This window comes from Schistocerca serialis, chromosome 5 (genome assembly GCF_023864345.2).
Source record: "Schistocerca serialis cubense isolate TAMUIC-IGC-003099 chromosome 5, iqSchSeri2.2, whole genome shotgun sequence".
In the NCBI taxonomy this organism is placed as follows: domain Eukaryota; kingdom Metazoa; phylum Arthropoda; class Insecta; order Orthoptera; family Acrididae; genus Schistocerca; species Schistocerca serialis.
Genome location: NC_064642.1, coordinates 71,901,848 through 71,917,505, shown reverse-complemented (window position 1 = coordinate 71,917,505; position 15,658 = coordinate 71,901,848). Strand labels below are relative to the sequence as shown.

General features: G+C 39.9%; 1 protein-coding gene across 2 annotated transcripts in view; it reads left to right on the top strand.

The window, feature by feature from the left end:
- Positions 1-15,658, top strand: part of LOC126481491 (bromodomain adjacent to zinc finger domain protein 1A) — a 145,886-nt gene that overhangs the window by 99,000 nt on the left and 31,228 nt on the right. For both annotated transcript variants that reach the window (XM_050105273.1, XM_050105272.1), the window contains exon 23: positions 4,369-4,556. In XM_050105273.1, coding sequence (XP_049961230.1) covers positions 4,369-4,556 — 188 coding nt within the window. The remainder of the gene's footprint in view (positions 1-4,368; positions 4,557-15,658) is intronic.

Below are 15,658 nucleotides of genomic sequence, written 5' to 3'. Positions count from 1 at the left end.
TCCAGCAACTTGATTCTGTTTCCAACATATCCCATAGACTACTTTTTTGGGAGATTGTCTTTTTGCATGTAAGCTGTGCATTTTCCTTATAGGACACTGTTAATTCTTTTTCTTCTTCCATTGCAACATTTATTTATACTTGCTCAGTTGCAACAAAACCAAAACATCCCCTAGTTAAATATCATGATTACAATACATGTGTGAACAGCTCTTCATATGCACTGGTGAAAGTAGTGACTTACCCACCCAGATGTCACATGGCATACTTAATAATCAGTTTGAAATATGTAGCAGCCAAAGGTTGGTGGTTAAAATTTGTCTTTTGCCTTTTCTAAGAAAGTATAATTTTTTCACATCTGGTGCAAACTCCAGTGTTTGGTGAAAATGAGTGGTAATCAGAGGGGACCAAGTTATTTCTTTCTTTAGCAGTAGTGTTGAAGGAGATATCATACCAAAAAATTAGGTGATAGTAGACTAGCTGCAGGAAAAAGAATTGAAGAATTAGGTCAAAAATGAATAGCAAAAGTTGCAACATAAATCACTCGGTTAGAAGCCTAGTCACAAGCTTGGGGAAATACCTGAAATCGGCATATGATGTCAAAGAACACGTTACATTCATTACAAATTTTCGTTTCCTGAACATCTTGATCAAAGTGAAATAATGTTGTTGTTGTAGTAGTAGTAGTAGTAGTAGTAGTAGTGTTCATTGTTGTCGTCTGTCAAAGACTGTTTTGTGATTTGGTCCATCTCCCCTCACTGGCCTATCCTGTGCTAGTCTCTCCATCTCCGCATCCATTGTCTTAAACCTGCTTGCTGTTGTCTAGCCTGGATCTCCCTGATTAACTTTACTTCCAACATTCCCCTCTGTTACCACATTGACTATTCCTTAATGATGCCTGAGGATGTGTCCTGTCAACTGAGACTTTTTTAGTCCAGTTGTACCATGTATTCCTTGTACCCTCAATTCAATTAAGAACATGTATATTAGTTATCCAATATATACATGTAATCTTCTTTGGCATCACACTTCAAAAGTTTCTATACTCTTCTTGTCTGTACTGTTCATATCTATACTTCACTGCCATGATACAGCTCTAAGAAATATTATTAAACAGCTCTAACAGATCTTATTAAAAAAACTTCCTAACATTTAAATATATATTCAGTGATAAAACAATGGCTCCAGTTTGGAATATCAACAATGTAAGGAAAAGACAGATTGCCACTTACTATAAAGACAACTTAAGTTGCAGACAGGCACAAGTAAAAGACACGTACTCATTAGCTTTCGACCACAGCCTTCCTCAGCAAAAGAAAGACACACACACACACACACACACACACACACACACACACACACACTCTCTCTCTCTCTCTCTCTCTCTCTCTCTTTCGCACAAGCAAGCACACCGCAAGGGTGCACACACGCGACAGCCATCTCCAGCAGATGGGACCAGAATGTGTAGCGATAGTGGTCATATTTGTGCGACGTGTTCTTGCTTGTGTGTGTGTGTGTGTGTGTGTGTGTGTGTGTGTGTGTGTGTGTGTTTTCTGACAAAGGCTGTGGCTGAAAGCTAATGTGTAATTGTCTTTTAATTGTACCTGTCTGCAAGTAGGATTCTATAGTTTCCCTACATATTTAGTGATATTTTTTTAATTTTTTATTTATTTACAAAAAGCATCTGTCGCTATTGCCAGTCTGAATTTTATGTCTCTTAATTGGATTACATCCCATTGTCTTTGCCTTACTTTTGTTGATGTTCGCCTTCTACCTCTTTACAAGATACTATCCATTCTGTTCATTTGGTCTTCCAAATCTATCGCCATAACTGACAGTTGCAATGTCACTGATGAACCTTAAATTTTAATTTGTTATGCCTCAGCTATATTCCCTTTTCAAATTTCTCCTCAGTTTCTTTTACAGCTTGCTCAGTGTACAGATAAAATAACACTGAGGAGAGGCTATAGCCACATCTTTCTCCTTACGCAACTGCTGTTTACCTTTCATGTCCTTAGATTGCTATAGCTGTAGTCCTGTTTCTGCACAAGTTACAGATAATATTTCACTTCCTGTATTTTATCCCTGCTAACATCAGCTTTTCAAAGTGTGAGTGCTAATTAACAATGCCAGTAATTTTCTCTAAATCTTTAACCTGCATAATCTTTGGTTTACCTCTCTTCAACTTTTATTCCAAAATAAATCATAGTGTCAGTATTATCTTGTTTGTTTCTGCATTTTTTCGGAACCCAAATTGATCTTCCCCCGAATCAACTTCTACCAGTTTAACACACACACAGAGAAAAAACAAAAGAAACAAAATTAAGATGTGTTCACTAACATAGTTCGTATGTGTAATTATATACAAATACAGCTTCTTCAAATGTGTTTCAGTTAAATATTTCTAATTTACACTGCCTGACAAAAAAATGAAGCACCCAGAATGGCCAGATTTCAGTGTAGGTTCACACACATATACTGTCAGTGGATATGTATATGAGTATAGTTGCAAATCTCTGAGAGAGGCAGAACAGCCATCAGAGTACATTAGTATTGTTCATGTTCAGTGAGAAAGTACATAGGAGATGTGAATAGCATCAGGTGTTGAATTGTCACTGTGAAGGACACAGAGACCCCGTGTACTCTTATGCAACAGTGTTAAGAGCCCCTGTCATAGTTTGAAAGGGGCCCTTGTTGTGGATCTCTATTTGGCTATTGGCTGGCTGGTAGTTGTGTAGTATTCAGCTTTATGGGGCAGTCGGATGTGACAGTATGTTGTGTCATGATGTGTTGGACTGCATAGGAATTTGAATGCAGCCATATTTTATCATCAAGACTCCGATCTGCAATGTGTGACTAGCAAAAGGGAGCATTACTGAAAACAAGTTATTTACTTTGTATAATATTCTGTGTCATCTCGCACCATTGGTCAGAGTAATAGCAGCTGGACTGGGTAATTACTGTACCATGCATAGGCTGCCATTAACACCACAACACAAATGGCTGTGTTTGGAGTGGCAGTGACTGGGAAGCTTGTGCTACTGATATGGCGTCACATCTTGTTAAACGATGAAATGCAATTCTGCACTAAGCCAAATGATCATTGTCGGTGAGTATGGGGGTGATGTGGGGGAGGTCCCATTCTTCCAATATTTTGTAGAGGCCCAGTTGTATTGCTTCTGGCATAATAGTGTTGGAAGCCATTGGCTGTGCTTGGAGAGATATTCTGCCTTCCACAGCAAGCACAGAAAAAAGAAGAGCATTGGGTACGACTTCAGATGATGGCTTGTAGTGATTGAGGGAATTCTTGATGACGCAATGGTAAGTCACAGACTTCCTCCATCCTCTCATGTTAATTCTCGTGCAACAGTATTGTGGTGCCACTTTCAACAGGACACTGCTAGTCTGCAGGTGGCTGTCTGTATGAGCTGTGTATGTAATGTTTAGGTACTCTTGTGGCCAGCAAGATTCCCAGATCAGTCCCCAATATGATACATGTATGACCAGTTTGAACATAAGATCCTTCCCAGTGGCAATATCCAGAACGTCAAGGACAAGTTAAAATATTTGTGGGCCAGCTGGTCTCAGGAGAGGATGCAGCCGCTTAAGATGCCCTTCCCCACTGAATCTGTGCGTGCTACAGCCGGTTCCACGTCATACCGTTGAGTTGGCTCGTACATCCTGGTCCATTGCAAATTTGACTAGATTTTGTAATTGTTGGATCTTGCCCTCCCATCACTTATGGTGCCTAAAAGATGCTGCGTTCTTGGGATACTGTACAACAATTCAAGCAAATAACATTAGTAGTTTTATTTCAGTAAAGCAATTGACTGTACTTAATTTTGGAGTTATATCGGTGTCGCAGGTAACATGCGAACAGTAATGTTCATCACTATAGACAAAGTCCAAGTAAGCACTTGTTACGGATCACTACAATCTGTTGTGCGAGTGCCTGTCTACAGCCGTCCATGAATGTCCTTATGCCGAGCCGATCTGAGTGGCCGAGACTGGCAGGAGCGGCGCTTATATTCACTTCTGGCAGTTGTCGCTCCAGTCGTGGCACTGTCCTTGTCAGCATGCTATTGGCTGACGTTTCCTCACCACCTTCTCTGTTCTAATATTCTTCCTCTTCGTTCCGGCGCTTGTGTGTGCCAGAACAGTAATCACTGAAATAACATCACATACCCTCTCAACTCCTCTTCTGGGTGCTTTGCATTTTGTCAAGTGGTGAATTTCTTTGAATTTCTTATACTCAAATATGTCTGTGTTTATTTTTGGGAAAAGTAACTACTCCTTAAGCTAATGTAACAATAGATTTCTTGTTTTATTTGGTGATTTTAAAGTTTCTTGACCTTTCTTGTCAATTTCAGACCCTGTGATTTGGTGCATGATGAAGTTTGCAATGAGTGTGGGGAAGATGGTGAGGAGTTAATTCCATGTAGCACATGCCCTCATGTGTATCATTTAGACTGTTGCAGTCCACCTTTGAAGTACCCACCAAGAGGCAAGTGGAACTGTTCATTGTGCAAAAGTGGAAAGGAACTGAGAGTTCTTAGAGGTGAGCACATAATACATATGGTATCACTATAAATATATTTGTTATTAGATATAGGTTCGGATTTCTTTTTTGGACCTTTTGGTTGAGATGTTATGCTGAAACTGAACTGAAATTTGTATTCTATACTGTAAACTGTGAGTGATAAACATAACATGCAGTAGGTGCTTAAAAGAAAAGCCTCAGATCAAATTCTTACAGCAATGCAAGCACCATCATTATATTCCTTTCCCTCTCACGCTTCTTTTTTCCCATGCTTTATTTGTAAATTTTCATCTTCTGTGAGGTGATATGATCCATGATGCACATTTTATTCTCATACAAGTACATTAGAAAAACTAAATTTGATGATACCAAAAATTAAGTATTTTTATTTTAGGGTCTCCTGTTTTTACATTGATCAGCAATCTGTTATAAATTATTTGCAAGTGATACGTAATGTTACAATATTTTTCCTTTGTGTGACAGTCCAAATGGAAATACTTTGCTTTGCACAAAAGAGCTTATTGGCAACTATAAAATTTATGCAGCTCTTCTCTTAAAAATACAGGGTGAGTCATAGGGAAAGTACATACTTTGAGGGGTGCTACTAGTGATGATTCTGAACAAAAAAAACTCCTAATAAACATATGCCCTCCTCTTAACCGTTTCCGGTCCAATGAAAACAACTAGGAACGGGAAGCATGTAGTGTCGTCCTTGCTAACCACGTCAGTACGCAGTTCACTTGCTCATGGTGCAATTGCTTACCTCGAGTCTGTCTGACAGTGCTTGTCATAGTGCACGGTACTACAGTGTTGTTACATGAACAATGAATACAGTTTTGTGTAGTGAAAATGCCACGGATCTTCACACATGCAGAGTGTGCTGACATAGTGTTTGTCTATGGTTTGTCCAATGGGAATTTCAAAGCTGCTGTGCAAGAATACCAACAACGATTTCCGAATCGCAGGGTGTCAGATAGCAGGGAGTTTCACAGATTGTGTGAGCTTTGTACACTTCCCAGCATAAGTGTTGTCTCTTAATGTCCTGTACAACAAACTCTTAATGAAGTTGAGAAAATTCCTCAAGTAGTGGAAAGTAATACTGCTACTAACTCTCAAAGAACTGCTGTCCAACTTAGTGTTTCACAAACACGAGTGATACGCACAGTAAATGAGCATGGTCTGTATCCTTTTCATTGGCAGAGAGTACATCATCTGCATGAAGGAGATGCTGCCGCCCAGCAAGAATTCTGTCAGTGGATAATTGCCAATGAATGATTCTGTGTTCTGTTCACTGATGAGTCAACATTTAACCGCTACTGAATCAATAACACATGCAACTCTCATGTATGTGCAAGTGCACACTACTGTGGAAACGAATTTTCAATGAAGTTTCTTAGTCAATGTGTGGTGTGGTAGTATTGATGACCGACTCATCGGTCCAGTTATTTTAGATAACTGTCTTACTGGGACATGGTATCTTGAGTTTCTTCAAAATGAGTTACCAGAATACATGGAGGATATCACTTTGGCAACATGAGCTCATATGTTCTACCAGCATGATGAAGCTCCTACACATTCCGTACAGCCAGTGACACAGTATCTCAACACAACATATCAGTCACCGTGCAGTCATTGCTTGGCCACCGACATCACCAGATCTTACCCCATTGGATTACTGTTTGCAGGGGTGGCTGAAGAGCGACATCTAAAAATGCAGAGTGGACACTAGAGAGGAACTTCTCACTCGTATTTTACATGCTTGTGTCCAGGTAAAGGAATGCAAAACTGAGCTCCTATCGACGACACAACTCCTATCTACAACAGCAACAACATGCATTGAAGTTGACAGTGGACTGTTTGAACATATTTTGTGAGGAAACGTACACAATTAAACAAACCATAACATAACAGTATCTTAATTTACTGTCACCTGCACCTTTTCCATTCCTAGCTGTTTTCATTGGTTTACACGGAGACGGTTAAGAAAAGGGCATATGTTTATTAGAAGTTTTTTTGTTCAGAATCACCAGTGGTATCACCTGTCAAAGCATGTACCTTTCCTCCTGACTCACACCGTATATAGTCATGTGGAAGGGACAGTCCTGCACAAACAGAAAATGTGTCAGGAATATATTGAGATTTTATTTTAGAAGACCTAATATCAGAAATTAAGTAGGCACTCTTAACTTTAAAACAAGCAAGTACATTGCTTCTGTTCTTTAATGGACTATTTGGGAAAATTGTTGTGTAAAACCCACTGAACATTGTCCTGTGGAATTACTTTTTAATCAACAAGAAAATACATTGCAGCTGTTCTATTTATGCTTCTGCACACCTGTACGAGTGCAAAAGATAATTAGTGCAAAAGTCTGTCTTGTTTATTCATGTACAATAATACAAATTTTGTCTGTCATATACAGGAGAACTTTTAATTGATATAAAGCTTGGACATTTGTTTGTCTATTCTCCTCCTATGCTTTTCATTATCATTAAATATACTTAATGGTTATGGTGCAAAAAGAAAATAGTGGCAGAGTACAGGATCTGCTGCCGCTGCTTGGATTTCATTTCACTTCTTGTCCAAAATATGTGAAAATGACTCTTCATTCACATAAGATACCCAGATGACATTTTTAAGATACATTATATTATTTCATTATATCCCAGAATAGTTGTTTTGTAGCCTTATTATTTTCTTATTAGCTTTGTTTCTACTTTATTCCATCTTTTTAGGTCACATGACAGTCATTTCATCTGACAGAGTTGGTAGGATTGTGGAGTTACATTACTGTCTTCCGAGATAGGTCACCCCCTTAAGTAAGCAAATACAACAGAACTAGAAAGGAAGCATTAGAAGCAGCTTAAACATTAATTTATTCTACTTCCTGAAACACAACAGATGACTGACCAGTCTGTCACAATTCAGTTTAGAGAATCAGTTTGCACTTTGTTTGGCTGTTGTAACAGTCAATAGTTACTAATCAGTATCATTTTATTTTGTATATTTATTTAATTGTAGATCCCTTTCCCTTCCCCTCCCTCCCCACTGCAAAATAACATGCATTTATCTTTTTCCTCATTCCCTTATAATATTAATTCAGTTATTTATCACAAGACTGCAAAAGAAAGAAAGCAGCACATACACTGCATTCAATGTAGTATTTCCAATATGGCTATAATTATTATCTTCGATTACCAAATTGTTCATTACCTGTTCCATTTGTGTACATTGTCCCTTCTCTCTTCTCCTCCTCAAGAAAGATAACAAGTGCTATGTCATTAATTTAAGAGTGTCTGTAATGTATTTTTTAATCATTTTCTTTCCTGTGACCTTCTGAATTTCTGTGTTTACATATAACAGTTGGTTCACAGAGTATTGTATTTTGTGGGATGTTACTGTCACTGCCATGATTACATTGTGCTTGTTGCAGTTTTACCCTCACCTCATTCTCCCACCTACCTAGGAGATAACAATAGATGTATGATCATGAACAAGGAAACTGGCATTATGTTGCCTTATTTGATTATCATTTGTATTTGCTACGACTAATATATACCCTCTCTCTCTCTCTCTCTCTCTCTCTCTCTCTCTCTCACTCACTCACTCACTCACTCACACACACACACACACACACACACACACACACACACACACACAGATATATATATATACACACACAATAGAGGGAAACATTCCACGTAGGAAAAATATATCTAAAAACAAAGATGATGTGACTTACCAAATGAAAGTGCTGGCAGGTCGACAGAAACACAAACAAACACAAACATACACACAAAATTCAAGCTTTCGCAACAAACTGTTGCCTCATCAGGAAAGAGGGAAGGAGAGGGAAAGACGAAAGGATGTGGGTTTTAAGGGAGAGGGTAAGGAGTCATTCCAATCCCGGGAGCGGAAAGACTTACCTTAGGGGGAAAAAAGGACGGGTATACACTCGCGCACACACACACACACACATATCCATCCACACATATACAGACACAAGCAGACATATTTAAATATTATTTATAAACACACACACAGAGAAGGATTTGACTTCCACAAGTTTTCAGAGCCAGTGGCTCCATCTGGTGGAAGAATTGAAGGGGAAGAAAGAGGCTTGAAGGGAAAGAACTGGAGTGGTTTAGGGAAAGGGGTACAGGTTAGAAAAGTCATCCAGAATCCCAGGCCAGAGGAGACAACTACTTTTTTATATATTATTTTTATTTTTTCCCAAAAAGTAAATACTGTTGTTTGTTAGTGGGTTTGATGTGGACGGAAGTGTGTCTCGCTAGCCTTCAATGAGGATGAGATCAACATCAAGGAAAGTGGCAAGTGGCAAGTGGTATGGGATTGGGAGGAGAACCATGTGAAATTTAATTCTCCTCATCCCATCCTGTAAGTCTCCCCTGACCCAGGGTTCTTGGAGACTTTCCTAAACTGTATAGTCTGTTGGTAAACTGAAGAGTGAGCGAGCGAGTCCCCACTCCGCCTACCCTGCTACGTCACAGTGCGCTTCTACAGGCTGTTTCACAACGTAGTACCGTCCCTGCCGCAGCGCGCTTCAAATCTGTGGCGACGCCGTGTGGAAGTCAGGATTCTACTACAAACATAGAACCGAATGCATATTCATGTGAATATATGTTCCTCTATTCATAAGACAAACCAGTGCAATCAATCTCTAGAATTTAAGGCTTGTTCTTACTTTGTGTTTCTACTAAAAGGTAGAAGTTTTCTTTGAAGGGCTGCATTGAAACTTAACAATTCTTGCAACATGAAGAGAGTTTAAAAAGTAACCAGAAATTAGTAATTTCGTGTGTTGTATTTTGATTCGCACTGCTTTTTTTGTCACTGTCTTTCTAACGTCTGAAAAGTATTTGTGCAATGTTTTGCATATTGGGTATTTACCCTGTTGTCAGCTGTCAAAAACATTATATGTTTTTTGGTAGCATCAACTATTATTTGTTTTGTATAAAAATAGATTAGATAATCTGTACTAAATTTCGTTATAAGAATCGAATAAAATGTATCAAATTTTTAGGAATGTTAAATATTGCTTTTGGTGAGTCTCTTATGAGTAAACCAACAGCATACAAGTGGTATAAACATTTCAAAGCAGGCCTTAAAGGACAGCAGTTTTACAAGAATGGATGAGATTAAAAATGCACAGTTAAGAGACCTATGAACTATCCCGAGGAAACCATTCCTAAATTGTTTTGGGAATTGGAAAAAGTGCTGGCATAAGTGTATGGCATGTACTGGGGAATATTTTGAATAGGATAACATTGTTGTACATTAACAAGTTAAGTTCTTATCAAAAAATAAAAATTAATATGCGAACGCACCTCGTATGTCTAGCTTTTTACATAGATGTCCAGAATCGGTATACATGTTTTGAAAGAAATTTCAGCAGTGTTTAGAACAGCTATTGCCCACATGTTTTAAGCAGTATGTCTGAGGATCATGTGAATGGTAACCGAGATAGAGTTTTAGTGACAGAATACATTCAAATGCTGCTGTTCTTTAAGCATCAAAGGTTTTACGTGATTGAATCACGTTCTACTAGCGAAAAGTTAATTGATTTTACCATGAAGTTCTCAAGTTATTCATGATTTTGTACAACTAGTGATAATGGTATTTCTCGTTTTGGACCAAATTTGGCTGTATTTCTCTTGGAAAACTGTTTAACACTTGTACTACCATGTAGTACATTTCTACCAAAAGAAACTTTATAGCATATGAGCAGAGTCAGGCTTGAAAGGACACAAAACGTATTTTTTTTTAAAAAAATATTCATTGCCTGTTTACATACATCGTATTTTAGAGTTCATCATCAACATTGTCACTGTCATTACCTTGTCATATCACTTTCTAAATTAATAACTATGTAACTATGGCGTCTATTATGTCTTCCATAATCCCATCCTTAACCCAGTACTGTCTTTCAAGTTTCTCCATGTGGAGGCAGCATGCACTCCAGTCATCTTGAGTTATCGTTTCAAAACCTGTAACAATTGGGACAAGTGTTTGTATAGGCTTTCTTTCAGTTATGGCAAAATTTAGTACGGAATAAAAAGTGGAAGCTCAGAAAATGGCTACGTACCTTCTTTCACCAACTGCAGAAACTTTGTCATGCAAATATCTCCAAGAATATTTCTTACTCTGGCGAAATTCTTGAGCTTTGCCCTCGCCATTTTCAATTGGATTTGAGTCACAGTTGTATGGTGGAAGTCGCAGCACAGTGTGTCCATGAGCTTCAAGTATTTTATTAATTTCAATTACTTTGTCTTCCGGCTTATGTTGTTTAATTAAATCAAATAATTTTGTTTTTCTCATTGTCAAATCAGCTTCCACCTTATTTTTTAATAACCATTCAATCATTTAGCTTTTATTCGATGACCTAGTTCGAGCTTTGTTGTGCTCCTTGTCCATAACAGTAACACAGTTCAGTGTCAGATTTGGAATTACTTTATTCAATATCCAATTAGAAAAATTTTTGTAGTTCATTTTCCCATGGTAGTCTCCTGTTGCACATCCCGCTTTATAAATCAACTGTGCGTTGGGTAAGAACCCATTTTTTGATCCAATATTGACCACTATAATCCTATTGCTTCCACTAACATTGTCCATAATGCCATCAATGCCAGGGCCGTGCCAACATTTTCTGTAAGTAATGTTGTTGTCCACCCAAGTTTTCAATATAAAAGAATTTTCTGCCTAGCTCCCTTAATTTCCTCTCTTGGATCAGGTACTTACATCGCCAGTCAATTATATCAGTTCTTTCTACGAGAATCTTTCGTTTACTTACAAATCTTTTCCAGGTAAATCCCATTTCACGCAATGTCTTGTGTAAAACATCTTTCTGCCAAGGAAAATGTATTTTTTGTTTCACGGCAGTAAGTAATTTCTGTAATGTCGGCACAATTTTTTGGTTTATGTGAAAGTCCTCCATCGTTTGTCGAATGACTGATTTCATGAAACTGTCTATAACGATGGGTTTCCTCCCTAAATTATTAGTTTTCCTTTGCGATGATTCCAGTAAACCATGCGGCTTGTTTTCGCGTTCCTTCCTTATGCGTCCTATTGTGGCGAGGCTGGCGTTTGCATAAACTGCAGCCCTTTAATTGGGACTGGTAATATTAGCCAACAGTTCATTTTGTAAAACTTCCTGGCAGATTAAAACTGTGTGCCCGACCGAGACTCGAACTCGGGACCTTTGCCTTTCGCGGGCAAGTGCTCTACCATCCGAGCTACCGAAGCCCGACTCACGCCCAGTACTCACAGCTTTACTTCTGCCAGTATCCGTCTCCTACCTTCCAAACTTTACAGAAGCTCTCCTGTGAACCTTGCAGAACTCCTGGAGTTCTTTTTGTGTCACCTCCTTAACACACGCTGTGATAACGTTAGAGATGATTGAATGCTCATTACTCCGCAAATACCTCCTCTTCTTCGTATCCTCACATTTTCATGCAATGCAGGGTGATTATCCATCACTGCCAGATACTGAAGTATATCAGTGAGTACACAAAGTTAACTGACAGACACTGGCAACTAAGATCCCACGAACAGAAACGATGAGTATAATACCGCATGCCGAACTACACCGCTAGACAGGTAACGGGCAACTGATTTTGGGGGCCCCCGTAGGCCAGTGGCAGGGGAAAGGCCACTTTCCCCACCAAAAGCGCTGCTCGCTATTGAGTTTACAGGCAGACTATACCCATTTCCCTAAACCTCTCCAGTCCTTTTCCTTCACCCCTCTTCCTTCCCCTTCAACTCTTCCACCAGGAGGAGGAGCCACTGGCTCCAAAAGCTTGTGAATGTAGAGTCCTTTTGTGTATGTACACACATATCACTTCCAAGGCAATTGAAACGTTGCTAAGAAAATAATTATGATACTGACTTTAACTGTTTTGAAACAACACTTTAATATGAGGAAAGGTTTTGTCAACCGATTCCAGGAAATTGGAAACATCAAAGCGATGTTAACTTTTGTTAAAACAGGAAACACTCTCAAAGCTGCTGTAACAGGATTAATTTTTCACCCTTACTAGAGACGCCGGAAAATGCAATTGCTGGATTTGAAGAACATGGTGTTGTGGAACAGAAAATTTGAATACCTGTTTGCTGATAAGAAAAGTTTTTAAGTTAATTGTAGGGAGCATTGTGGAATAAATATGTAGCAATTAGTACTTAGAAAGGTACGTTGTTTGTTTTGACAGGCAGAGAGGATAATTGAAAGGAGTATTTATTTAATGTATTTATCTATTCTTCACAGTTGCAGTCTGTTATCTGGGAAAGTGACAAAGGCACTACAACTCACATGATTATTTGTTACTGGTAGTTATAAACATTGTGGAAAAGAAATTATACGAGAGAAGGAAAGTTACTACTCACCATACAGCGGAGATGCTGAGCCGCGATAGGCACAGTAAAGAGATTCACACAATCATAGATTTCAGCCATTAAGGCCTTTGTCAGCAGTAGACACACACATAAACACACACGCATGTGCAAGTGCAACTTGCACACGCATCTGCAGTCTCGGAGAGCTGAAACTACACTGCGAGCAGCACCAGTGCATGATGGGAGTGGCGACTGGGTGGGGGTAAGGAGGAGGCTGGAGCGGGGAGGGGGAGAGATAGTATGGTGGGAGTGGCGGACAGTGAAGTGTTGCAGTTTAGACGGAGGGTAGGAGGGAAGGCGCGGAGCGGGGAGGGGGTAAGTAGCAGAAAGGAGAGAAACAAAAATAAAAGAAATTAAAAGACTGGGTGTGGCGGTGAAATGACGGCTGTGTAGTGCTGGAATGGGAAGAGGGAGGGGGCTGGATGGGTGAGGACAGTGACTAATGAGGGTTGAGGTCAGGAGGGTTACAGGAACGTAGGATGTATTGCAGGGAAATTTCCCACCTGCAAAATTAAGAAAAGCTGGTGTTGGTGGGAAGGATCCAATGGCACACGCTGTAAAGCAGTCAATCAGATGAGGGGTATCATGTTTGGCAGAGTGTTCAGCTACAGGGTGGTCCACTTGTTTTTGGCCACAGTTTGTCAGTGGCCATTCATGCGGACAGACAGCTTGTTGGTTGTCATGCCTACATAGAATGCAGCACAATGGTTGCAGCTTAGCTTGTAGATCAGATGACCGGTTTCACAGGTAGCCCTGCCTTTGATGTGATAGGTAATGTTAGTGACCGGACTGGAGTAGGTGGTAGTAGGAGGATGTATGGGACAGGTCTTGCATTTAGGTCTGTTACAGGGGTATGAGCCATGAGGTAAGGGATTGGGAGCAGGGGTTGTGTAAGGATGGACGAGTATATTGTGTAGGTTCGGTAGACGGCGAGATACCACGGTAGAAGGGGTGGGAAGGATAGTGGGTAGGACATTTCTCATTTCAGGGCATGACGAGAGGTAATCGAAACCCTGGTGGAGAAAGTAATTCAGTTGCCCCAGTCCCGGATGGTACTGAGTTACGAGTGGAATGCTTCTATGTGGCCGGGCTGTGGGACTTTGGGAGTGGTGGGAGACTGGAAAGATAAGGCATGGGAGATTTGTTTTTGTACAAGGATGGGAGGATAATTGGCAGCTGTCGAAGTGGAGGTATTGCTAGTGGTTAGTAGGTTTGATATGGACAGAGGTACTGATGTAGCCATCTCTGAGACGGAGGTCAACATCTAGGAAAGTGGCTTGTTGGGTTGAGTAGGACCAGGTGAAGCAAATGGGGGGAGAAGTTGTTGAGGTTCTGGAGGAATGTGAATAATGTGTCCCCACCTTCAATCCAGATAGCAAAGATGTCATCAATGAATCTGAACCAGGTAAGGGGTTTAGGGTTCTGGGTTTTTAGGAAGGATTCCTCTTGATGGCCCACGAATAGGTTAGCATCGGATGGTGCCATGTGGGTGCCCATAGCCGTACTGCGGATTTGTTTGTAGGTAATGTCTTCAAAGGAGAAGTAATTGTGGGTGAGGATATAGTTGGTCATGATGACTAGGAAGGAGGTTGTTGATTTGGAATCCATAGGGCATCTGGAAAGGTAGTGTTCGATAGTGATATGGTGAGTAGCAACTTTCCTTCCCTCGTATTGTTACATTCCATCCTGGATTTTCCATTGTTTGATGGAAAAGAAACTGGTGTAGGAGTCTTGATGGCAAAGCTGGAAGGGGTGGACCTCAGCAAATGTACCTCAATCAGATCGAGGACATTTTTAGTAAAGGCCAGTGTAGGTGTAACCTAATTGATTTAATAACAATATACCTGCCCATATAGTTTAAATTTTAAAAAACTGGCACTGAAAAGAAATTTTGGTCGTTGTGCTGTTGATATTTGGCTGTTTTTATGAGTGACTTTCGCGACCACTGAAATACTCCATGTTAGAAAATAGCGTTTCAGCAGTTACTATTACTTTGCTTTCGAATATATAAGCCTGTGGAACTTTAAGAAAGTGGCACACGAATCTAAAGATCTCCTGGTAATTGCATAACATAACACATCACAACACACGCACCATTGGTGTAATATTGTACAATATTTACGAGGTGTGGCTAGAAAAAAACCGGACTAGTACTGGTGAAACAATAAAACGAATGCAATAAGGCTGAAAGTCGCGTGGCCTGTCACGTGACTCTCGCTCCGCCTACTGCTCGAGCTTCATCTGCCTCCTGCACTCAGTCTGCCCGTGGCGTCTGTTTTAAGTAGTTGACGTTTTGTCTGTGCGTCGGAAAATGTTGAGTGTACAGAAAGAACAGCGTGTTAACATCAAATTTTGTTTCAAACTAGGAAAATCTGCAAGTGAAACGTTTGTAATGTTACAACAAGTGTACGGCGATGATTGTTTATCGCGAACACAAGTGTTTGAGTGGTTTAAACGATATAAAGATGGCCGCAAAGACACCAGTGATGACACTCGCACTGGCAGACCATTGTCAGGAAAAAGTGATGCAAACATTGAAAAAATCGGTAAACTTGTTCGACAAGACAACAAGTCAACTCCTGTTAACTCAGACACTGCTCTGATTGTTAAACGGCGATCTTGTCGAACAAGTTTACCGATTTTTTCAATGTTTGCATCAGTTTTTGCTGACAATGGTCTGCCAGTGCGAGTGTCATCACTGGTGTCTTCGCGGCCA